Source organism: Carcharhinus amblyrhynchos, chromosome 4 (assembly GCF_965287045.1).
Source record: "Carcharhinus amblyrhynchos chromosome 4, sCarAmb.v2.hapA, whole genome shotgun sequence".
Classification (NCBI taxonomy): Eukaryota; Metazoa; Chordata; class Chondrichthyes; order Carcharhiniformes; family Carcharhinidae; genus Carcharhinus; species Carcharhinus amblyrhynchos.
In genome coordinates, this window is record NC_137327.1 from 51432362 (window position 1) to 51456812 (window position 24451).

At 41.1% G+C, this 24451-nt stretch overlaps 1 protein-coding gene across 2 annotated transcripts in view; it reads right to left on the reverse strand.

The window, feature by feature from the left end:
• mbtps1 (membrane-bound transcription factor peptidase, site 1) overlaps positions 1 to 24451 on the reverse strand; it is a 137676-nt gene that overhangs the window by 16540 nt on the left and 96685 nt on the right. For both annotated transcript variants that reach the window (XM_080187133.1, XM_080187132.1), the window contains exons 14-19: positions 20285 to 20457; positions 18697 to 18812; positions 15733 to 15889; positions 14628 to 14752; positions 13171 to 13248; positions 2519 to 2659 (exon numbers count right to left, since the gene is read on the reverse strand). In XM_080187133.1, coding sequence (XP_080043259.1) covers positions 2519 to 2659; positions 13171 to 13248; positions 14628 to 14752; positions 15733 to 15889; positions 18697 to 18812; positions 20285 to 20457 — 790 coding nt within the window. The remainder of the gene's footprint in view (positions 1 to 2518; positions 2660 to 13170; positions 13249 to 14627; positions 14753 to 15732; positions 15890 to 18696; positions 18813 to 20284; positions 20458 to 24451) is intronic.

Sequence of the window (24451 nt, forward strand, 5' to 3'; positions counted from 1 at the left end):
CAATCATAGTGAATAATCATAACTTTAAATCACTGATATAATGAATGCACTCAAAATGTCAACAAATAAATTGCATTCAAATCGATGACTTTAAAGTATAATTTGGCCATGGTTTTTATTTTTCCAGATCACATTCCACATCACTTCAATATTCTAATGTACAAGGCACTGTCATTTGAATCGTTTTCACTCTGAATGTGTAGCATAGTCCAATTAATTTTGCAATTAATAATTTCCTTTATATTTGTTCTCACAAAGCTGCTCACCTGTCTGATTTAGATTTTCTCTAACCTATCATATTGCTCAACTGCCCAACTCTGCATGCCTCCAACTGCTTCTGGATTTGTGACTTTTCACATCCCACTCTTCCAGACTAGCAAAGTTCCTAGACATCAAACTACTCAAATATTAAAAATACTGAAGAATGAGTATGCTGAATGGAGCATATTCCCTGGTTTGATCAGCTCAGAAGCAGAATGACAGACAGTGATTCTCCGGGTGGCTTTAAGAAATTGGTACCTGCTGGAAAATGGTAGTCTGATTGCTCAATAGCGACAGGAATACGAAGTAAAAGGAGCCAAACTGAATTCCCTTGAATCCTCCAAAGAACAAAGTTTATTGGATGAATTTCTAACAGAAGATCGCAATTTTGAGAGTACTTTTATTCCAAACTATTTAGTTGTATTTATTCGTTGTATTTTTTGAAAAATGTGCAGAGTTAGGTGACAAACCAACATTGCTCTAAAGGCTGGAAAAATTAATCTAGCAATTTCACTGATTTGTACAAAATAATCATCATAGAATCCCTACAGTGCAGGAGGTCCACTTGGCCCATTGAGTCTGCACTGACCACAGGTGCTATCCCAATAACCCCACATATTTCCCCTGCTAATCTCTTTGAAACTAAGGGGCAATTTAGCATGGCCAATCCACTTAACCTGCACACCTTTGGACTATGGGAGGGAAATGGAGCATCCAGAGAAAACCCACAAAGATACAGGGAAAACGTGGAAACTCCCCAGACAGTCACCTGAGGCTGGAATTGAACCCAGGTCCTGGTGCTGTGAGGCAGCAGTGCTAACCACTATGACACCGTGTTGTCTTTTTTGTGGTCGTATCTGGTGTTTGATTGGTGACTTTTTCATATAATTCTTATTGCATCCGAGTAAACACAAATTGTCTAAGAAAACAGTGTGATGTTTTTCAAAAAAAGTGATGTGATGTTTAATTAATTTGAGCAGTGGCTGTTGTCATAGCATATTCATCAGAATCAAACATTAAGTCTGATATCCACAACAGATAAAACAAATGTAACAAAAACTACCTAGCCTACTGTACAAGGCTTTTTCTTAAAAAAAAGCACAAAGCTAGAATTACAGGTTGCAAATCAGCATTGTTAACAATGGATGGTTTGTGATTTATCAATAAAGGATTTCAGTCACTGCCCATCGATTTACATCTTATGGGTATTTTCATACATTGGAGATGCTGGAGGTGTAACAACTTACAACTGTGCTGAATACAAGACATGAAATTACACAAATGGGAGCCAGGAATTGTTAAGTGAAATTTGTAGTACACCCATGCAATTCAAATGAACCACAGACATGGAATAACTATGCCTAGGACTGATTACAGACTGCATTCTAATTGAGGAATTCAGATGGTTTATATTTAGAACAATAAATACTGTGAATTATTGCAAAATAGTAATTAACTTGAGCATTCAGGTAACTACTTTTTTTAAAAATCAGGAACAGTTTTATTTCCCGTGCTTGGTCCCCATGTGTAACATCTACGCCGTCCTGCTTTATGCAGCCACTGACTGTTCTGTCTGGTGCACCGTCACTTTCACCTTTGATCGATTTGTGGCCATTTGCTGCCCCAAACAATTGAACATCAGATCACCATCTCCCCATCAGGTAACATCAATAGCAAGATTTCAACAATTATAAACTATTCTCTGAATTTTTATCTACAAGGCTGTAATTACAGCTGTGTTGTATAAAAATAAAATCTTACCAAGTTTTCTGGGTAGTTTTGTTAGTTTTTGGTTCATTTGTTTTATCTGTTGCAAATGTTAACAGCTAAAATATGCTGAGCAGTTAATGCACAGCAATCATTGCAAGAGACAGTGAAACTATAGGTTACAAAGTAATAGAATTGAGTTTTACGAGCAGCCATTCACCACATTGTCCAGAAGGTGGGGTTAGTTTAGGTCTGCAGATGATCGCCACTGCTAAAAGCCAGACACGGCAGATGGAGCTGACCTTTGGCTGACTACTATTCCAGGATGCTGCACTTCCGTCCAGTGGTAAAGATAAGTCAAACAAATGGAAATAGGCTTTGAACAATTGAGGGGGACTGAAACAACAAAAGATTACTAGCAATTTGTCATCAACTGCAATAGCAGGCACACATTCAAAAACATATACACTTGACTGCATTTTTGACAGTGAGACTATGCAGATTTCTTCTAAACCTCGAGATTATAGAAATACAAATCAGTTTTTTTTACCTTTTTGCCTGTGGCTGTCATCCAGGCAATTGGAATCTCCGTACAAGACAATCCGCCCACCACCATCAGATGGCGTCTGATACAATCCCAGAATAGGGACATTTTTAACCACAGTTGTCTCTTGTTTTAAAACTTCTAGTCCTGCAAGAGGCCAAGACTGAGATCGTTCTGGTTTAAAACTGGCAAACTCATTAAAAATGAGTACAACAAAACCTGTACGTTACACTTAATATAAAAAAACTGGTTAGTGATAATAACATGAAACAACTTGTATCTAATCAGAAAACTGTAATTAAATTAAAACCAACTTCAAAATGAAAGTAGTTGTCCAATTTAGGTTTGTAGCAATTTTGTCTTCAACATGAAGGTCAGACAGGGAATCATTAAGTAAATCTACAGCAGAAAAACTGCAGAATTCTCATTTTTAATAAATTCTATAAATGTCAAATCATCATTCGGAAGTGAAGGCATTTGTTTTTATTCCAATTCAATCCAATCAAGTCCAACTCAGAGTCTCACCTCACCTCCTGTTTTGGGCTTGATCTACATGATCTAAGCTGATTGGAGTACGTGTAGCTCCTCCTCCAAGGCTTGATCTTATTTGCATCTTAACCAAAAGGCCAAGATGCCGTTTTTAAAAATTGCTTCAAATGAAGCTGAAATGTAATATAATGACTTCAACCAAGCACAGCATGTCCATACTACACTTGATCTTAGCCAAAAGGCAATGGCATTAGAGTGGGTGCAGAAAAGATTTGTAAGAATGAAATATCTCAGTTCTAGAACCAATCACTGAAAACTTGGGAGAGACTTGGACTGATCTCCTTAGAACAGAGATGGTTAAGGGGAGATCTGATAAAGCTATTCAAAATCTTGAGGGATCAGGAAAAGTGAAAAAGGGAGAAATTGTTCCTACTGGCAAAAAGATTAAGCACCAAAAAGATAACTGGCAAAGGAAGCAATGGTGACATTAAGATTCATGCAGGGAGTAGTTGGAAGTGAGCTATTTGAGAATGCTGTGGAGGCAAAATCAAAAGGACTCATCAGAACATGAACATTGCCAAGACTACAGGGGAAAAAGGCAAGGGACTGACTGTAGATGGATTTTTCTCATTGTCTGGTTCAGACATGATGGGCCAAACAGCCTCCCCCTGTGCTTTAACTATTCTATGATTCTACTATTATTAGTTGGATCTCTTGGTACACATAGGACAAGTGTTAATCCTAACACGTTAAATTCCAAATATGTGTCACTTAGTACATCTATAATACAGTTTTTAAGAATTACATAAAAACAATACAAGTAAAAGCGAGATCTCTTTCGTACACATCTGACTTCAAACTGAGCCACTGATAATGCATGTTTGATTGAGGGCGTCTCGCAATCTAACCACAAGATAATGGACAAACTGGCTTAGCAAAAGGAACTGCTGAACTTCTAAATGCGTCAACAAAGGACCATTCACTTGCAACAACATCATACTATGAAAAGTCCTCCATTTGGTTTATTTTGGATATCATTTCTCTAGTATTGACTTACTGATTACATTTCCTGGCAAGTGAAAGCAGAACAAGCAAGCAGTGCCTTAAAGGCAGTTACTTTCATTTCAAATTAATTTGACTTATTGTTAAACAGAACACCAGAGTAGCTGGATTAGGGCTTACTCAAATGTCAATGTAAAAATGTGGCTTTTCCTTTGGGTTTCTTGACATGCTCAAAACAAGCATATCCATAAATACCCACTTCATATAAAGCTATCAAAAAATCCCCCTTCAGAAATAACTGCAAAGTCATGATAATCAAAGTAAGCAGAGTTTAATCATTTATGCCAGTCATAGTGCACAACATACCGACTGCATCTGTTGCATGGTTTGTTGGCACCTGGAAGCAGGATTATTATTAAAACCTTGAACTGCTTTATTCTCTTAAAATTAGAGTTCGTCTAGAATGCTACAGTGGAATCAACAGCCTCTCTCAAAGTCTCCTGGTTGGAGCCTGATACCTGCTGAAACAAATCCTTGTTGTTTTGGTCAGTTTAGCTTTCGACCTTACTTCCACCTGGTTAGTTGCCCTGTCCACAAAGCAAGACAAATATAACTCGGCCAATTACCGACCATTTTACTCTCAATTGGTAAAGCAACAGAAGAGGTCATCAACAGTGCTATCAAGCTGCACCTGCTCAGTGACACCCAGTTTGGATCTCGCCAGGGTCAGTCAATTCCTGACTTCATTACAGCCTTAGTTCAAACAAAAGAGCTGAATTCCAGAGGTGAGGTGAGATCAGAGTGACAACCTTTGATATCAAGGCCACATTCATAAGAACATAATAAGAACATAAGAAATAGGAGCAGGAGTAGGCCATCTAGCCCTTCGAGCCAGCCCCGCCATTCAATAAGATCATGGCTGATCTGAAGTGGATCAGTTCCACTTTCCCGCTTTCTTCCCATAACCCTTAATTCCCTTGTCTATCAGAAGCTTAAATATATTCAATGAGCTTCTCCCCATAACCCTTAATTCCCTTGTTTACCCGTGACTTAAATATATTCAATGAGGCCTCCACCACTTCAACAGGCAGAGAATTCCAGAGATTCACCACACTCGAGTGAAGAAGTTCCTCCTCAATTCCATTCAACCGCGTGAGACATCAAGGAGCCATAGTGAAACTGGAATCAATCAGTATCCGGGAGCAAACTTTCGACTGATTGGAGTCATACCTAGTACATAGGTACATAGAAAGATAGTTGTGGAGGGTCAGTCATCTCAGTTCCAGGACATCTCCACAGGAGTCCCTCAGGGTAGTGTCCTAGGCCCAACAATCTTCAGCTGCTTCATCAATGACCTTCCCTCCATCATAAAGGTCAGAAGTGAGAATGTTCACCAATGATTGCACAGTGTTCAACACCATTCACAACTCCTTAAATACTGAAGCAGTCCATGTTCAAATGCAACAAGATCTGGACAATATCCAGGCTTGGACTGACAAGTGGCAAGTAATATTTGTGTCACACAAATGCCAGGCAGTGACCATCACCAATAAGAGACACTCTAACCACCACCCCTTGACATTCAATGGTGTTGCCATCACTGAAACCCCCACTGTCAACATCCTTGGGGTTACCACTAACCAGAAACTCAACTGGACTCACCATATAAACACAGTGGCTAAAAGAACAGATCAGAGGCTAGGAATACTGTGGCAAGTAACTTACCTCCTTACTCCCCAAAGCCTATCTACCATCTACAAAGGCATAAGTTGTGATGGAATACTTCCCACTTGCCTGGATGGGTACAGCTCCAACAACACTCAAGAAACCTGACATCAAGACAAAGCAGCCCACTGGATCAGCACCACATCTACAAACAGTATATCCCTCTACCACTGACACCCAGTAGCAACAGTGCATACTACTATCTACAAGATGCACTGTAGCAGTTAACAAAGATCCTTAGATAGTACTTCCATCGAAAAGGACAAGGGTAGCAGATACATGGGATCACCACCACCTGCAAGTTCCCCTCCAAGCCACTCACCATCCTGACCTGGAAATATATCACCATTTCTTTGCAGTCGCTGGGTCAAAATCTTGGAATTCTCTCTCTAATAGCATTGTGGGTCAGCCCAGAGCACATGGACTCCAGCGATTCAAGAAGGCAGCTCACCACCACCTTCTCAAGGCAACAAGGGATGGGCAATAAATGCTGGCCAGCCAGCAATGCTCATGTCCCATGAATGACTAAAAACAGTTTCCAGGATTGAATGTGTCATGCAAACATATGAACATACAAATTAGGAGCAGTCAGCCATTTGGACCCTTGAGCATGTTCATTCAATAAGATTGTCGCTGATCTGACTGTGGCCCCAACTCCACATTCCATATACCCCTGACTCTCTTGTAGTCAAGAATCTACCTACCTCCACCTTAAAAATATTCATTGATTCTTCCCCAACACTGTGGAAGAGAGTTCACGACCCTCAGGAAAAAAATCTTCCCATCTGTTTTTGGAAGGCCCCTTATTTTTCAGCTGCATCTCCTAGTTCCAGTTTCTTCCATAAATGGGAACAACCTTTTAATATGGAAAGGGTTGCATCAATTCAACTTTTATTCTGCACTGCACCAGTCAGAATTTCTGACAGCTTGATTTTCTCTTTAAAAAAGATGGTCACTGTTTAGATAATATACTCCTTAAAAACTAAATCGCAGAAGCATTGGATTATAAATCTACAAAAGCTTCTCTCAGGCTTTACACTGAAATTATTAAATTACTGGGACAGTTTTGGTTATTGTGCTTGAACAGTTGGAGCAACCAGTGACCTGACAACTTGATTTTTTTCAAAAGCCAGTCTGAAGTTGACAGCTTGACATTTACTGTGACCCCGAGTTTTCCTGGAGCCCTTGATCGTCCAGCTGTTTCCCCGCCTCTGAATCCTTCACAGACAAAGCAGCACTTTGTCTTGTGTCAGGAGTAACATAACTCTCAGTTAACTGGCATTTTTGATTAACCAGTCCCACCTATTCCCCGAGCATGCCGAACAACAAAGATTGTACTGTAGTGGCAAAGAGTGTTATCTTCATCACTATTCCCTTCTGCACTTGCTGCCCAGTTTTTCACTCCACAGGGCAGTCTGAACAGTCATTCCTGGCAGAGAAATTATATCAGACAGAACAGATCAACACAATCAAGAACAGTTACAATTTCCAGCACGGGGTGAAACATTATGGGATTAGAAACAGGAAGGCACATTGTGGAGGCCAGATGTCACACCCAGTAGCTGAGATCACAAAACATAGCAGCAATTGACTGAGATCTCCCTGATCGGAATGACACATTGCACTTCCAACTAAATAGTCAGGTCACTCTGTGATGGATAACATACCTCAAGCATCATTGCTCCTGCTCATAACTGGGTCAGAAAGCACAACCAAGCTCAACCCTATTCAAACACTTTTTTCATCCAAAGTTCCAATTATTTTTCATAGCTAAGAAGTAACAAAATTTGATAATAGAACAAGCCATAAATTTATCATGGAAGTCTTCCAGGACCATATTAAGAACATAACATAAGAACATAAGAAATAGGAACAGGAGTAGGCCATCTAGCCCTTTGAGCCTGCTCCGCCATTCAATAAGATCATGGCTGATCTGAAGTGGCTCAGTTCCACATTCCTGCCTTCTCCCCATAACCCTTAATCCCCTTGCCTATCAAAAACCTATCTACCCGCGTCTTAAATATATTTAGCGAGGCAGCCTCCACCACTTCAACGGGCAGAGAATTCCAGAGATTCACCACCCTTTGAGTGAAGAAGTTCCTCCTCAACTCCGTTCCAAACTGCCCCCCCCCCCTTATCCTGAGGCTGTGCCCTCTAGTCCTACTTTCCTTTGAGCAGGAAGAGCCTCTCCACATCTATCCTATCTATCCCATTCATCATCTTATACGTCTCAATGAGATCTCCCCTCATTCTTCTAAACTCTAACGAGTACAAGCCTAGTTTATTCAGCCTCTCCTCATAGCTCAACCCCCTCAACTCCAGTATCAGCCTAGTGAACCTCCTCTGCACTCCCTCCAAGGCCAAAATATCCTTGCGTAAGTGCAGCGACCAAAACTGCACACAGTACTCCAGCTGCGGCCTCACCAGTCCCCTGTACAGTTGCAGCAAGACCTCCTTACTTTTATATTCTATCCCCCTCGCTATGAAGGCCAGCATCCCATTCGCCTTCCTGACCACCTGCTGCACCTGCAGGCTGGGTTTTTGTGACTCATGCACAAGGACCCTGAGGTCCCTCTGCACCGTAGCATGCTGCAGTTTTTCGCCATGTAAGTAGTAGTCCTTCCTACCATTATTCACTGGGGGCTAAGTTCAACTATCTGTTAAACAGTTGCAGGAATTATGATGCACAAATAATCCAAGCCTTTTGATTGCAGCTTTGTGCTGCTTGCTCAGTTTATTGATTGCTGTTGATTTGCTAGACCTATCAACAACGGACAAAACTGTAATGTGCTAGCAGCAGCTAAAGCTGCTTTGCATGGTTTAAAAAGCAAGACTGCACCTGTAAAAAGGGCGGTGTACTATACAGATGGAGCAGGTGCAGGCAGTTATACACAAGGTGATTTTAATTTGCAATACAGGGAAGAACAGCTTAACTTGAAATCACACAAGCTCCCATAATTTCTTGAGTGCACTGGAGGCCATCGTGGAAAAAGTGCAAATTAATAGAGATGCCCCGAATCCACAGACACCCGGGTAGTCCTCCAGACTCGTGCTTAAAAAGACAATAGGAGCAAACAGTCATGAAGGTCAATATTAGCAGTCAAGGCCAGAAGACCTGGAAGCAGGTACACCAAGTCAAACACATTGCAAGGTCACTTGTAACTTCTACACCCCCATCCTCCAAACTATCTTTATAAACTACTCAACTCACCAGACCCCTACATATTTTCCAACCTATATCAATTATGTGCTTAGCAATGCACACATCCACATCTCTCATGCTGCACACACTACTGCCTGTTTAATAATGACAGTCAAACAGATGACATGATACGAACTGACATGTCCCTCTCTTTTACAGGGCAAGATGGTGTTCAAGCAGAGACAGCAGGAACTAACTATAATGGGACAAGCGTGTCAGCATGCTCTATCCTCCATGCACTGCTGACCCGAGACCAAATCTGATGGCATCATACCTGACTCTTCTCACATTCCACACATGCATTCAACTTACAAGTTTCAAATACTATAGCCAGGCATCTCCTACTATCCTAGCAACAACCCTCCCCTCCCTGTATCACAAACTTTTTGTGCCTTGGCCAGGCAATGGAGAAACAGCAAAACAGTGATAAAGATGGCATACCATCAACTGATGTCACAGTCTCAGCCACTAACTCAGGTATTGACATGGCATGTAATTTAAAGGGCAGTACAGAAGCAGGATCTGCTTGTAGTGAAACAACTGGTACAAGGATAGTACAGGTGACAACAAACTGCAGGATGCTGCTGCAGAGATAAGCTTTGACAACGGGTCATCTGGACTCGAAATGTCAGCTCTCTTCTCTCCTAATAGATGTTGCCAGATCTGCTGAGGTTTTCCAGCATTTTGTCTTTTGGTTTCAATACCCCAGTTGGTGTTACTACTGGGCATGAATCAGACCCTCGTGTGGAACTAAGCCTGATAGATCCTGAATTTATACTTTGTTGAAAGATGTGGAGAGAAGCTACTGAACAGAGTCACATGCCAGAAATTTAACAGCATGCCTGCCCGAGGTTCGCAAGATCCCGACGGAAGCCAGAAGAGAATGCCATTTTGCAAGTTTTGTCTGCCCCAATTCCAGGGCAGGCATGCCAAGAAAATTCCAATACCCACTGATGACCTTTTAACAAAAGAAAACATTTCAGACACATTCTTCAGGTATTCAGCCATACCAAAAGAATACCATTGCTTCACAGGTCCATAGTAAGGAGTTACACATCTTTGGCTGTCTCCTAGACTCGTTGCTTCTCATTGGCCTATTTTGCTTTAAACTTGTTTCCTGCCTCTTTCTCACTTCAAACTTGGAGCTTTCTCTGTTTCTCATTCTTAACTTCACAGGAAATTTTGATTTATTATTGTCACATGTATTAGCATACAAAGAAGTATTGTTTCTTGCATGCTATACAGATGAAGCATAACTTCATAGGAAAGGAAAGGGGACAGTGCAGAATGTAGTGATACAGTCATAGCTAGGATGTAGAGAAAGATCAACTTAATGCGAGATATGTCCATTCAAAAGTATGATGGCAGCAGGGGAGAAGCTGTTCTTGAGTCGGTTGGTACATGTCCTAAGACTTTTGTGTCTTTTTCCTAACAGAAGAGAACACATCTGGGGTGCATGGGGTCCTTGATTATGCTGCTGCTTTTCTGAGACAGCAGGAAGTACAGACAGCATCAGTGGGTGGGAGGCTAGTTTGAGTGATGGACTGGGCTTCATTCACGACTCTTCGCAGTTTATTGCGGTCTTGGACAGAGCAGGGAGGAGTCATATCAAGCTGTGATACAACCAGAAAAAATGTTTACTCTGGTGTGTCTGTAGAAGTTGGAGAGAGTTGTAGCAGACATGCCAAATTTCTTTAATCTCCTGAGAAAGTAAAGATGGTGGACTCTCTTAATTATAGCATCCACATGGAGGGACCAGGACTAGCTGTTGGTGATCTGGGCACCAAAAAACTTGAAGCTCTCGACCATTTCTACTTAATCCCCATTGGTGGACAGGGGCATGCCCTTCACTACTCTTCCTGAAGTCGATGAATATCTCCTTTGTTTTGTTGACATTAAGGGAGAGATTACTGTCATCGCACCAGTTCATCAGATTCTCTCTTTCCTGTACTGTGTTTCATCATTGTTTGAGTTCTGACCCATAACGGCGGTATCAGCAGCAAACTTGGCCACACAGTCACAGGTGTAGGAGGAGTATAATAAAGGGCCGAGGACACAGCCTTGTGGAGCACCGGTGTTGAGGATGATTGTGGAGGTGTTGTTACCTATCCTTTCTGACTGTAGTCTGTGGGTTAGGAAGTCTAGGATCCAGTTGCAAGAGCGGAGCCAAGTCCCAGGCCACAAAGTTTGTAGATGGGTTCCACAGGAATATTGGTATTATAGGCAGAGTTGTAGTCTATGAATAGGAGTCTAACATGGGTGTCTTTGTTATTTAAATGTCCCAGCATTGAGTGTAGGGCCAGGCATCTGCTGTGGACATGTTGCAGGAATAGGCAAACTGTAGTGGATCCAGGCAGTTAGGAAGACAGGAATTAATCTGTGCCACGACTAACCTATTGAAACGCGCCATACTGATGGATGTCAGAGCCACTGGACGATAGGCATTAAGGCACACTGCCTGGCGTTTCTTCGGTACCAGAATGATGATCACCTTCTTGAAGCAGGTAGAGACCTCAGATTGTTTTAAAGAGAGGTTGAAGATGACTGTGAATGCGACTGTCAGTTGGTCCTTGAGCTCATCCGCTTACCCCATCTGGTAACTTTCCATGGGATGCTGCTTTCCGTGGGATGACTTTTGAGAAGGCCACTCTGTTGTTGGCAATGGTGACCTCGGATACAGATTTGTTCGAGGCTTCTAGGATAGAGGGCGTGCTCTTGCTGACCTCTAGCTCAAAACGGGAATAGAATGTGTTGAGCTCACTGGGGAAGGAAGCACTGGAGCCGGCGATTTTACCTGCCTTCATCTCGTAGCCTATCGTGTCTTGCAGACCTTAGCATAGTTGGCGGGAGTCTGTGTGGCTAGCCTGGGACGGTACTGTCTTTGGCATCTTTGATGGATCTCCACAGATCATACCTGGCTTTCTTGTATAGGTCAGGGTCACTTTGAATGCCAGCAAGCAATGGATATCACTGTTCATCATGGTTTCCAGTTGGGAAACAGGTGATTTGCTTCTTTGGCACATAGTCTTCTTCACATTTACTGAAGAAGTCTGTAGTACCATACTCATTCAGGCTGGTCGCAGTGTTTTTAAATGCTGACCAGTCTACTAACTCTAAGCAATCCCATAGGAAATTATCCAATTCCTCAGACCCAGGGCTGGGAGATGGTAAGAGTAGGATGTGGTATTAAATGGTATATATGTTCTTCACTCTGGTCAATGTGTGCATTTGTTGCCTTGCTTGCAATAATTTTCCAGGTCTTGTGCTTTTCCTTTAACTTAAAGGCTTTCTTGGGACTTAATTCGTGTTGCGTTAGGACCTGCGCCCTGCTGGCGACTTGGTATCTCCCTTGAGATCCAGAAATCATTCGACATTTGATAATACTTTAGCTCTAGAGCAACTAATTTGAGAGTCTTGGGCTTATCTTCCTCAATCCGCTTGCAAATCCAGCTTGAGAGAGCTTAAGCATGGGTTTTCTCCAGGTACTCCGGTTTCCTCCCACAGTCCAAAGACGTGCGGGTTAGGTTGATTGGCCGTGCTAAGAAATTGCCCCTTAGTGTCTAGGGATGTGTAGGTTAGAGGGATTAGTGGGTATAATATGTAGGGATATGGGGGTAGGGCCTGGGTGGGACTGTGTTTGGTGCAGACTCGATGGGCCAAAGGGCCTCTTTCTGCACTGTAGTGTTGTATGATCTCTGATCTAAACTGCTTCTTTCACCAGACAGCATAACCAACAACTGAATTAAAGGCTGCTAAGACTTCTTGTTCTGAGGCAACAGCTCAGTTTTGCCTGTTCAAACTTCCACTTCAAGAGTCATAAAACCTCAAAGATGGAAGCTAAACAAATAGCTCCACACCTGCTGTCTCCACTCTAAAATGAAGCTAGATCCCCAATTTTAACCCGCAAAGATGCAAGTTAAACTTAACCAAGACTTGAATCTATAGCTTATTCATAAATACAAATATAACTTACTCAACTAGCTCTATTTCAGCAATAAATGAAAGAAAAATGATTGAAGCTTGGGAATGCACTGTGTTTCCCCTTTCGGCGGCTGAAATGTGCAAACGAGAAGGTTGGGGTAAGAGAAACGATGCACGTTAGGTGTTTTTTGATCGACAGAAACCAGGTCTCCTTTCATTTCCACCACTGTAATTTTCAAAACAATAAACACCATCATCTCCTAGCTCAAACCTTTTAAGGAAAAAAAGTCAAGTACAATTGCTAAATTATAGTCCTTACCTTGATCCTTTAGAGTTTGAGCAAGAACAAGTCCATCCTCAGGAAATTTTGCAATACTGCTCCCTGAAGCATAGTACACTGAAAGAAAAACAGAGCATTTTGCCTTTGCTCCAGAATATTTCTATAAGCCATGTTGTGAATTTCAACAGAAAGCGTGTGGACGGAAAAGAAAAATATCCATCCTGAACTAGAACATACAGACAAGTTTAGGGCATTTTAAGTACTAGCGAATGTTATATGAAACATGTATCAAACCTTGGTTAAGCCATACTGGGAGTATTGTGTGCAGCTCTAGTCACCATATTACAAAAGAACATGAGGTACTTGAGAGGATGCAGAGAAGATTTACAAGAATGATATTGAAAAGGAAAGGATAGACAGGTCGTGTCACTTTGGAAGGAAAGATAGTGGAGAGGTGTTGAAAATTATGAAAGGTTTTGATAAGGCAGCTACGGAGCAGGTCAGGGAGAGAAATCATTGGCCATGGTGCTTCTCATATTTCTGGATTCATTACCCCACCTTTAATCCTTGACAGTTTCCATCAAACACCTTCACAATGCACTTTTGGTCCCATTGACTGGAACAGCACAGGGGGACAACATTGAGCCCATACAGTCAGTGCCAGTTCTTTTGAGAGTCCAGTCAGCCCAGAATTGAACCTGGGTCCTTGTGCCACCATGCCACCCCACCTCTCTTCCCAAGAACATTGGCCCTGATGAACCCTATTCAGCCACCTCCCCCAGGCCCAGAAGGAATGTTTCCTCTTGTGGGGGAACAACATAACTCAAAGCCACCAATATTAGATAGTCACCATGAAATTCAACAGGGAATTTAAAGTATACTGCTTGACTCAGACTGGTAAGAATGAGGAACATGCTACCAAAGGGAATGGTTGCAGCACATTTAAGGGAGGATGAGGCAAACAAAGGAGAAGGGAATGGAAGGTTACAATGGTAGATTTGGAGGAGGAAAGACAAGAACAGCCTCACATGGGGCAAAAATGTCAATAGGCACTGGGTGGGCCAAATGGCCTGCATCATAATCCTTTGAATGGAAATTCTTCACAGCTTTCTGTACTAATTGCACATAATCATGCATTTGTAGTACATCACCAGCAATACTGTGTACACATTAAGGCATGCATCTCACTGTCCCTACACTGGTGGGACACATGGATTGCACCAAGTTAACATTCACAGCATTGACATAGAGAATACAATGGGAAAGATTAATTTTTGATTTCTTTGATGAGGTTGGAAAACTAAACAAAGGGTCAAGAGTATTTATAAAATCCATATATATTCATTCAACATCAAAAAAAGTTGCCCATTAACTTATTTTGCTTGAAATTTAGAATATCTAAAAAAAAAGGCACTTTTCGTATTGAAACACTTCCATATAATCATGCACAAAAAGTATATTGTAGGCAGTTCAATATATTTCAGTTAAAATCTCACTGTCATGGCTTGCCATGCTGAAATCTCCTTCATACAAGCCATCACCAAAAGCCATGCCCCACACTGATAACAGGTCATTGAGTGCTGGGATGTTCGCCCCTCCAGTGTCTGGCATCCACCACTGCCTAGAATCAAGGGACAAGCAAGGAAGATTCAGCATCAACATTGGTTTGGTTAGTTAGCACAATTTACTTTTGTTAATTTGACTTATAAAAGATACCTCAATATACCTGCTTAAAAATCATGACTACTCCTGAATTACACTTCAAAAAGTATCATCTAATACTGATCATCCACACACCCCATGCAGCCATTCAATAATTACATGACAATTCAATCAGGCTTGGCATCACTGCTAAATCTGATTTTGTTTGCATTCAACATTTACAAATACAACAGCTAGGACTAGTGGATGCTGGGCAGAAGGTTAGCAGATTCTTGCCCAGGCAAGACCACTTGGTCATACTCCCAGTAGAGATTTAACCAACCTAGCACGTCTTAGTCCTTCCTAACCACTTTAGTCCAGTATCACATGTACTTTACTTTCAAAGGGAAAGCAGATTTGGCTGATTTGAGAAAGAATATTAGTTGAAATGCAGGATTTAGGATAGAAGATGGAGAAGTATAATTTTCTACGCACTTATCCTGTGTAGATCATTTTCACATTAATAGTGGATATGTACAATAAACATAGATGTTACTGCAAAGCAAATAAGATCAACCATAGATCTTAAATGAAAATCACTGCAAAGTTTAGAGATAAACGATGAAGAAAATCTACACTTAGATAAATTATTGGGATTATCAGACAAGCAAGGTAGCAGAAACTAAAACTTAGGGCATCGTCAAGCAGTTGGATATTAGACCAAGAGTACTGGAGCTTTGAAAGAATCAGCATTGATTAGCCAAGTGTCCTTTAATCAGCATAAAAAATAGAAAACATTGGAGATCGAAAAATAGTTCTGTACCCCTTAGTAAAAGAAAAGAAATGGTATTCTACCTAAATTAACATTTCATTTTCAGAAAATATTTAGCCACAAGATAGTTCTTCGGGAGTAGAGTGGGGCAAGAGAGATACAAGACTGAGTAAAAGATAACACTATACCTTGTATTTTCATCATAGAATTTCACTTTTCTCATGACAGACGTGTTGTACCAATCACTAAAGACAATTACAGAAAGGCCATTATCAACATCACGCCTCAGTTTAGTAATTTCCTCGGGAAAGTACTCTTCTTCGCTATCTACCATCAGCAGGGTACCTGCAAGGGAAGAAAATTTACTGATGGAAACATATCTTGACAGTTCAAATGGTTGCATTTAGTTGGCCTAAAATGCAGTTAGAATTGGCTTTCCAGCCAGCTCAAACCCTTGTAGTATTACAGCTGGGGGTATGGGCTTGGTTGTAAAGTTAGACATCAAGATCGTTTCAGAAAGCAGATCAAAACATGGAACATGGTGGCTTAGAAAAGGCCTAGCAGCCAATGCTTCCAAGCAAAATAAATGAAACTTCGTTTACTTTGCATATGGTTGTCTTCAACTTTGAAGTGTAATTCAATCACTAACCTGACCCTTCAAATAGTTTACACAGAAGCCATGTTCTTTATCCAAACACAAAAACATGCCTCATTCTGGTTATTACAATCAAATTCCTCCTGTGCCTATCAAGCTGGATTTTAAATACACCGATGCCTCAAGCACCCCATAAGTTAGCAGTTCCAGTTAATAACCACACTCTAGGTAAACACATTTCACCTGAAATTTCCATTGGACTTATTGGTGACCATCTTATATTTATGACCCCTTACAATGGAAACATTCTCACAATCTCTACCCCATCAAACCCCTTCATAATGGAGATCTCTTTATGAGGTAAGCCTAAAAAAAGCAGCAAATGCCTATAAATTCTGGCAATTAGAAAACTAACACTGCAGCCTCACTAAGTCTATGCCAAAAAAGGCAAAACTTCTATGTTTTGAATGCTGACAGGCTAAAACAAACTGCAGTCACACATTCCGCCAGTCTGGAACTCAGCCACACCTCCCAAGTGCAAAGCAGTGATAAAGTCCGGTCAGTGCTTTAGTGATTCACCTGGATGGGGACAATATTGTGAATGACTTTTAGCATACATGATTAACTACCCTCAAAGAATGTACTGTAGGACACTGCTCTATTACTGTTCCAAAACAGGCACCAACTGGTAGACTAAGTTGAAAGCATTAACAACAGGCAAGAAGAAAGTCTGCATGCTGCACATACTCAAAAGTTTGCCAGCTAACCAGAACTTAATTTAAAAATGCAAATGCATTGTAAGGGCTGGCACTGTGCCTTGCTCTGCGACCTTCCAACAAAGGAAGTGAGCAGTTATGTTTTATCAGCACACAATCTACTCACCACCAACTTGAATCAAACAAAGCCTATAACTGTGCAAGCAAATAAAACACATGTTTGATTTTACTTAAAATCAGTGGGTAACTTACAATCACAGGCAGCCAAAGAAAAGGCCTATAGACCATGAAATTGACTGGGAAAACCTTTGAGAGCATCAAGAACCAGTGGAAATAGCTTTTACTGAAGTCCTGCATCTTCCGCTACATGAGCGTCAACATTCAAGGGATTCCTGGTGCCAATTTGCAAGTTTTATTTCATTCACATCATTGGAATCCTTAAGATTGGTTTTGCAAAACCATGTACATTATCCACAGGAAAGCTGCATAAAGGCACATAACTTCCACAATATTCCTATTACTTTTTTTGTACTCATTAGTGGAATTTCAGCATCACTAACTAGGCCAGCATTTATCACCCATCCCCACTTGTCCTTCACAGCCTCTGACCTACTCTTGTATCCACAGTATTCATATAAAGCCAGTCATGTTTAATTTCTGCTCACTGATATCCCAATGAATCTGTGACAGTAATGTGACTGAGTGTCATGGGGAAGTGGCCATTGCCAGGCATTTGTGTGGCACAAATGCTACACATTAGCCCAAGCTTTGCTGCATGTGGGCAGAGGCTGTTTCAGTATCAGAAGAACTGAGAATGGTGCTGAACGTTGTTACAATGATTAGTGAATACCCCACTTCTAACATTACAATGGATGGAAGGTCACTAATATAAAAGCTGAACCTGCCTGGGCTTATACTTCTGAGGAACTCCTGCAGTAATGCCCTGGGGCTGAGATGATTGACCTCCAACAATAACAACCATTTTCAGTTGTGCCAGCTATGACTCTGGAGAGTTTTCCCTCCTGCTGATTCCCATTGACTTCAATTTTTCCAGAACTTCATGATACCACACTCATTGCTGTTTTGACATTAATGGCAGTCACACAGAACTGAACTCGAGTTCAGTTATTTGTCCATGTTTGGACAAAGACTATAATGAGGCCAGGAGCTGGGTGGCCCTGGCAGAACTCAAATACAGCATCAGTGAGCAGGTTATTGTTGTCCAAGTGCCACTTGATACTGCTGTTGGTGACACCTTCCATCACTTTGCTGATGAAGTAGAGGAGAATAATGGATTGATAATTAGTAAGATGTTTTTTGTGGATAGGACATACCTAGACAATCTTTCACATCACCAGGTAGAAGTCAATGCTATAGCTGTGCTGAAAAGGCTTGGTTAGGGTTATTGGAGGTTCGGGAGCATGTCTTCAGTAATATTGCTGGAATACTGTAAGGGTCCAAAGCCTTGGCAATATCTCATGCCTTCAGCCTCTTCTTGATATCATGTGGAGTGAATTGAATTGATTAAATCCAAGATGGTGGAACCTCAGGAGGAAGGCACCAACTAGGGAGGTCTAATTTATTGAATATCAAGGGAGGATGATTAGATTCTCTCTTTTTGGTGCTGGTTATTGACTGGCATTTGTGTGGTGCAAATATCTGTCATTTATCAGCTCCAACCTGAGTGTTGTCCAGGTGATGTTCAATGCAGGCATGGTCTGCTTTAGTATTTGAGGAATTCTATATGGTACTGGGCTGAACGGCTTGCAGTGAAGATCCACACATCTGGCTTTATGACGGAGGGAAGATGCGAGCAGAAAGAAGGTGAATGCAAAACTTACCATACTGGCTGGCATCAAAACAAGTGATGGGTGCTCCGAGCACCTCCACAAAATATCCCATGCTACGCAAGTGCTGATACATATCCCTAAAATTTGTGTGGACATGGTCCCCATTCCTAATTAGAAGAAATAAGAAGTGTACATTGAAATAGCTTTCCATTTTTGCAATAACCTTGAACTTAAATACTTGGGGGAAATTTTAATACATTAGAATTGAAAGATAAACACGCTAAATTTTCAACTGAAAAATAACCAGCTGATATCAGTTGAACCTACACTTCCAAAAGAGCTTACATCCTAAGATCATTTCAAGTTACTTAATACCTTAGAATAGTGATCAGCAAGATTGTTCAATCTTTAAGTGTGATTTTTCATGAAACATTAGTACCAGTCAGATAAATAAAGCTGATAATCATCAATATATTTAACCAAGTGCTATCATATATCTTTCTCCTCTGCCAAAACCATAACAAAGATAATATCCAGCTTCTTTCCTCTGCTATGAAGTCCCCTTAAACCCTTCATCTTGCTCCTTCTGCCCTCAACTCTAAGGAGCTTAATCTTCTTCCCTTTCATTTGTCCAAGGTATGCCTGGTCGGATTTTACTAGTTTGCTCCATTCCACCTCTGAAAGCTCATCATATCCTTGTGAAATATCTATTCCTTTGACACTGTTACTACTAGATAGCCAGCTACCAAGCTTCCCTTTCTGACACCGATGCAAGTTACAATCTTTCCCATTCACTTTTCAGATGCTGTTCCCTCCCTTGCAAAGTTACCATTGTTGACACTTCTACATCTACCCTCAACCCCTCCGTCACTCCATTTCCAACCTCCCTTGCCTATTCAATGTCTTTGTTTCCCAAACCAACGTCCCTAGAATCTCTTGCGTCATGGATGTCATAGCCGAAGTTTGGTAAGAAAGAGTATACAACAGTAAAGTGTCTTTTCACATTGAATCAACTTTCATTTACAGGGACTGGCAGTTGGACCTTGATCTTAATCTCCCAGCCACTTTGTAGTACCATAGTGCTATATCCTCACTAATCAGTAAACTTAACACTTGCTGAAACAATGCAAACTGTTCCTGTTTCAGCCTCAGATCAGCTCCAAATTGCATGTTAGTGTGAACACATTAAGCTTTGCTTTCCCAAGAGGGTTCTGTCCTTTTGAACAGTGACAAAATTGCATTCCACTAGCATCTGCCAAAAGCTTTCAGAATGGGTTTAAGGTCCAAATACCAACAGTTTAGTGTCAAATTTACATCAGAGCTTTGTGCTTAGTGCTCTATTGAACATTTCCTTCCACTGGAAGGGCTGCAAAGGTGGTCAGTCTGTCATTTTAAATGCTCTTTTCATTTACTATAATTAATATATTTTCATTGTTAACATTACAATGTTTTTTATAGAATTTGTGACAATTGATGCAACATAGTCACCATACATAACTACAATTTACAAACCAAGGTACATGTTGGCTGTAATTATTTGCTTGCTGTTTCAATAAAACTGGAGCTTTTCACTCAAAAGTATAGCAGCGAGCTTTTAAATAAACAAACAGCGCAACAGGAGCCTCTTGGAGGAACTCACCAATCTAGTGGATCATTTTTCATGCGCAGGTTATCCCTTGGAAAGTAACCAGGTGGGTAACGTAGGTTGTGATACTGATCCCACAGGACTCTTTTACTGCGAGGCGGTGTTGGAATGATCTTCACCTTGACTGGTAGCTTCACAGTTGATGTCATTTCATTACCATTGTTCGACTTAAAAAGGAGAAAATAAGAGAGATCCAGTCAGCACTACACAGATTAAATATACAAAAAGGAAGAGAGGAGTCAGTGATCTTAGGCCCCTTAGCAAATGAATCTGGGAAGTTAGTTATGGGGAACAAGGAAATGGCAGACGAGTTAAATTGATATTTGTATCAGTCTTTACGGTGGAATGTACTTCTGAGCATCCTATTAACGCCAATTTTGATGGTATCAGGGAGAAGCTTTCAAAAGTTAATTGGGGGACTCTGGGACAGCAAGGCTCTGACAAGCAGAAGGGTTTCAAAAGCGTGTTAACCAGGGTTCAGGGTAAGCACATTCCTCGTCGAGTGAAGAGCCAGGCTGGTGGAAGTAAGGAACCCCGGATGACTCAGGATATTGAAGGAGGCGGCACATGACATGCATAAGCAGCTGGGATCAAGTGAATCCCTTGAAGAGTATAAGGGATGTAGGAGTAGAGTTGAGAGAGAAATCAGGAGAGCAAAACACGAGACTTTTTTTTGGCAGATAAGGCAAAGGAGAATCCAAAGATCTTCTACAAATACATGAAGGCCAAACATGTAACTAGAGAGAAGGGCCTCTTTAGGATCAACAGGGTCATCTTTGTGCGGATCCACAAGAAATGTGCAAGATCCTAAATGAATATTTCTCATCAGTATTTACTGTGGAGAAAAACATGGATGTTAAAGGAACTTGGGGAAGTAAATAGCGATGTCTTGAGGAGTGTGCATATAACAGGTGGTGGTGCTGGAAGTTTTAAAAGTGCATCAAGGTAGATAAATCCCTGGGACCCGATGAAGGGTATCCTAGGACATTGTGGAAGGCTAGGGAGGAAATTGTGGGTCTCCTAACAGATATTTGAATCATTGATAGTCACAGGTAAGGTGCCTGAAGATCAGAAAATGGCAAGCGTTGTGCCTTTGTTGAAAAAGGGCTGCAGGGAAAAGCCTGAGAACTATAGCCTCACATCTGTAGTGGGTAAGTTGTTGAAAGGTATTTTGAGACACAGGATCTACAGGCATTTAGAGACACAATGACTGATTAGGGACAGTCAGCATGACTTTTGAGTGGAAAATCATATCTCACAAATTTGATTGTGTTTTTTGAAGGGGTAACCAAGAAGGTAGATGAGGGCAGTGCAGTTGATGTTGTCTACATGGACTTTAGCGAGGCCTTTGATAAGGTATTTCATGGTAGGTTGTTGCATAAGGTTAAATCTCATGGGATCCAGGGTGAGGTAGCTAAATGGATATAAAATTGGCTTGATGGCAGAAGCCAGAAAGTGGTTGCAGAGAGTTGTTTTTTTCAAACTGGAGACCTGTGACCAGCGGTGCACCTCAGGGATCAGTGCTGGGTCCACTATTATTTGTCATTTATATTAATGATTTGGATGAGGATATAGGAGGCTTGATTAGTTGGTATGCAGATGACACCAAGATTGGTGGCATAGCAGACAATGAAGTTATCTCGGATTGCAACAGGATCTTGATCAATTGGGCCAGTGGGCTGACGAATGACAGAGTTTAATTTAGATAAATGAAAGGCGATGCATTTTGATTGAACCAGGGCAGGACTTACTCAGTTAATGGTAGGGCACTGGGGAGAGTTACAGAACAGAGAGATCTCGGGGCACATGTTCTTAGCTCCATGAAAGTGGAGTCACAGGTGGACAGGATGTTGAAGACAGCATTCAGCGTGCTGGGTTTTCATTGGTCTGAACACTGAATACAGGAGTTGGGGCACCTTGTTGAAGTCGTACACAACATTGGTAAGTTCACACTTGGAATACTGTGGATAATTCTGGTCATCCTATTATAGAAAGGATATTATTAAACTAGAAAGATTGCAGAAAAGATTTACTAGGATGCTCCTGGGACTTGATGGATTGAGTTATAAGAAGAGGCTGGATAGACTGGGACTTTTTTCCTCTGGAGTGTAGGAGGCTGAAGGGTGATCTTATAGAGGCCTATAAAATAATGAGGGGCATAGATCAGCTAGATAGTCAATACCTTTCCCCAAAGTAGGGAAATCTAAAACTAGACGGCGTAGGTTTAAGATGAGAGGGGAGAGATACAAAAGGGTCCAGGGGGCAATTTTTTCAGAGGGTGGTGAGAACAAGTTGTCAGAGATGATAGAGGCAGGTACAATTTTGTCTTTTAAAAAGCATTTAGACAGTTACATAGGTAAGATGGGTATAGAGGGATATGGGCCAAAGGTGGGCAACTGGGACTAGCCTAGGGGTTTAAGGAAAAATGAGGGTCATGAACAAGTTGAGCCAGAAGGCCTGTTTCCATGCTGTAAACCTCTATGACTCTATTAATACGAAAGAATACGGAGGAGAAATTAAGTGCCATTACTAGAAAAATTATATTGGATAAATTAATGGGGCCAAAAGCAGTTAAGTTCCCTGGCCATGACAGCATGCATTCCAGGATTCGAAAAGTAGTAGTGTCAGAGATAGTGGATACATTGGTTATGATTTTCCAAAAATCCTTGGCTTCTGAAGAAATACCGGAGGATTGGAAAACTTCACTCATTGGAATTTAGCAGAATGAGAGGTGACCGCTTTGAAACATACAGGATTCTCAAAGGGCTTGACAGGGCAAATGCTGAGAGGGTGTTTCTCCTCACGGGAGATTCTGGAACCAGACAGTAAAATCTCAGAATAAAGGGGTGCCAATTTCAGACTGAGAGGAGGAGGAGTTTCTTCTCTCAGGAGGGTTGAGTGTCTTCAGAACTCCTTGCCTCAGAGTTGTGGGGGCAGAAGCCTTGAGCATATTTAAAGACTGAGACAGATTGACTTTTGATCACTAAGGAAATCAAGGGTTACAGGGAAAGGGCAGGAAAGTGGACGCGAGGAATGTGTTGACTCAACATCGATCCTATTGAATGGGGCCTATTTTGTATGATCTTAACACACAACACATTTTAATTTAAGGCTACTCAGCAAACAAAATAACAGAAAATATCACTTGAATCTTCATCAATCCTGCATTCAAAATATTTGGAAACGATAATATGCAATAGTGACAAGTAACTCTTGAGCAACAAAGTGAATGTAAATTGCAAGATCACATAAATTACTTGTCAGAATGGTTGAATTGTTCCTGCGAAGCCATGACAGACAATTCGCTTTCCCAAAGCAACTTGTTTCAGATCAAAACCAGTTGGCACAGACAACATGGAATTAATTCAAAAAACATCAAGGAGCTAGTACATGGGGATTTAGGTATAAACTAGTGCGATCAATGAGCCAAAGAATTGGGAACTTCTTTTCCTGCCTGTTCCAATAACAAAATGGACAAAAATGAAAACGAGGAAACAAATTTTGTACCAAATTTAATATCTTCATTTTGTTTCGGTAGAACTGAATTTTTGGTTGCTACCATTCTGGTTTCCAATCTATTCATTGTTCAGTAAACCTTTTTTGGTCACATTTTTCCTTTACCAAATTTTTTTTTGTGGGAGATTGGCAACAGCTTGGAAGAAACCCAAAGCAAGATCAAAAGTTGATGACAATAGTATGTTTCCATATGGCAAAGTTAAAATTTCAACATATAAACATGAAACAGTAAGCCATTCAGTCCCTCAGGCCTGCTTCACCATTTAATATCATGACTGGTCTGATGGTAACCTTAAATCTGCATGCTGCCTACCCCTGAAAAGTTGGTAAACAAGGGGGTGATTGAATATTTTTAAGGTAGAGGTAGATAACCTAAGATTTGCACTCTAAACTACCTCCATTGCAAGCCAAAAAATTGCATTCATATAATTGTCAACGTACAAACTCAATAAAATGAGTACGGGTACGTAAACCAACCAGCTACGGAGTACAATGAAATTCTACCAAAGATTATTTTAGGTGACTTTGGTTTTGGAAGAGATGTTAGGCAGGACAAAAGCCTACTTTGAACAGTGTAAGGAAATCTTTACATTCACAGTAGCAGCAACATTGTTTAATGCTTCCTCCGAAAGATAATGCACCATA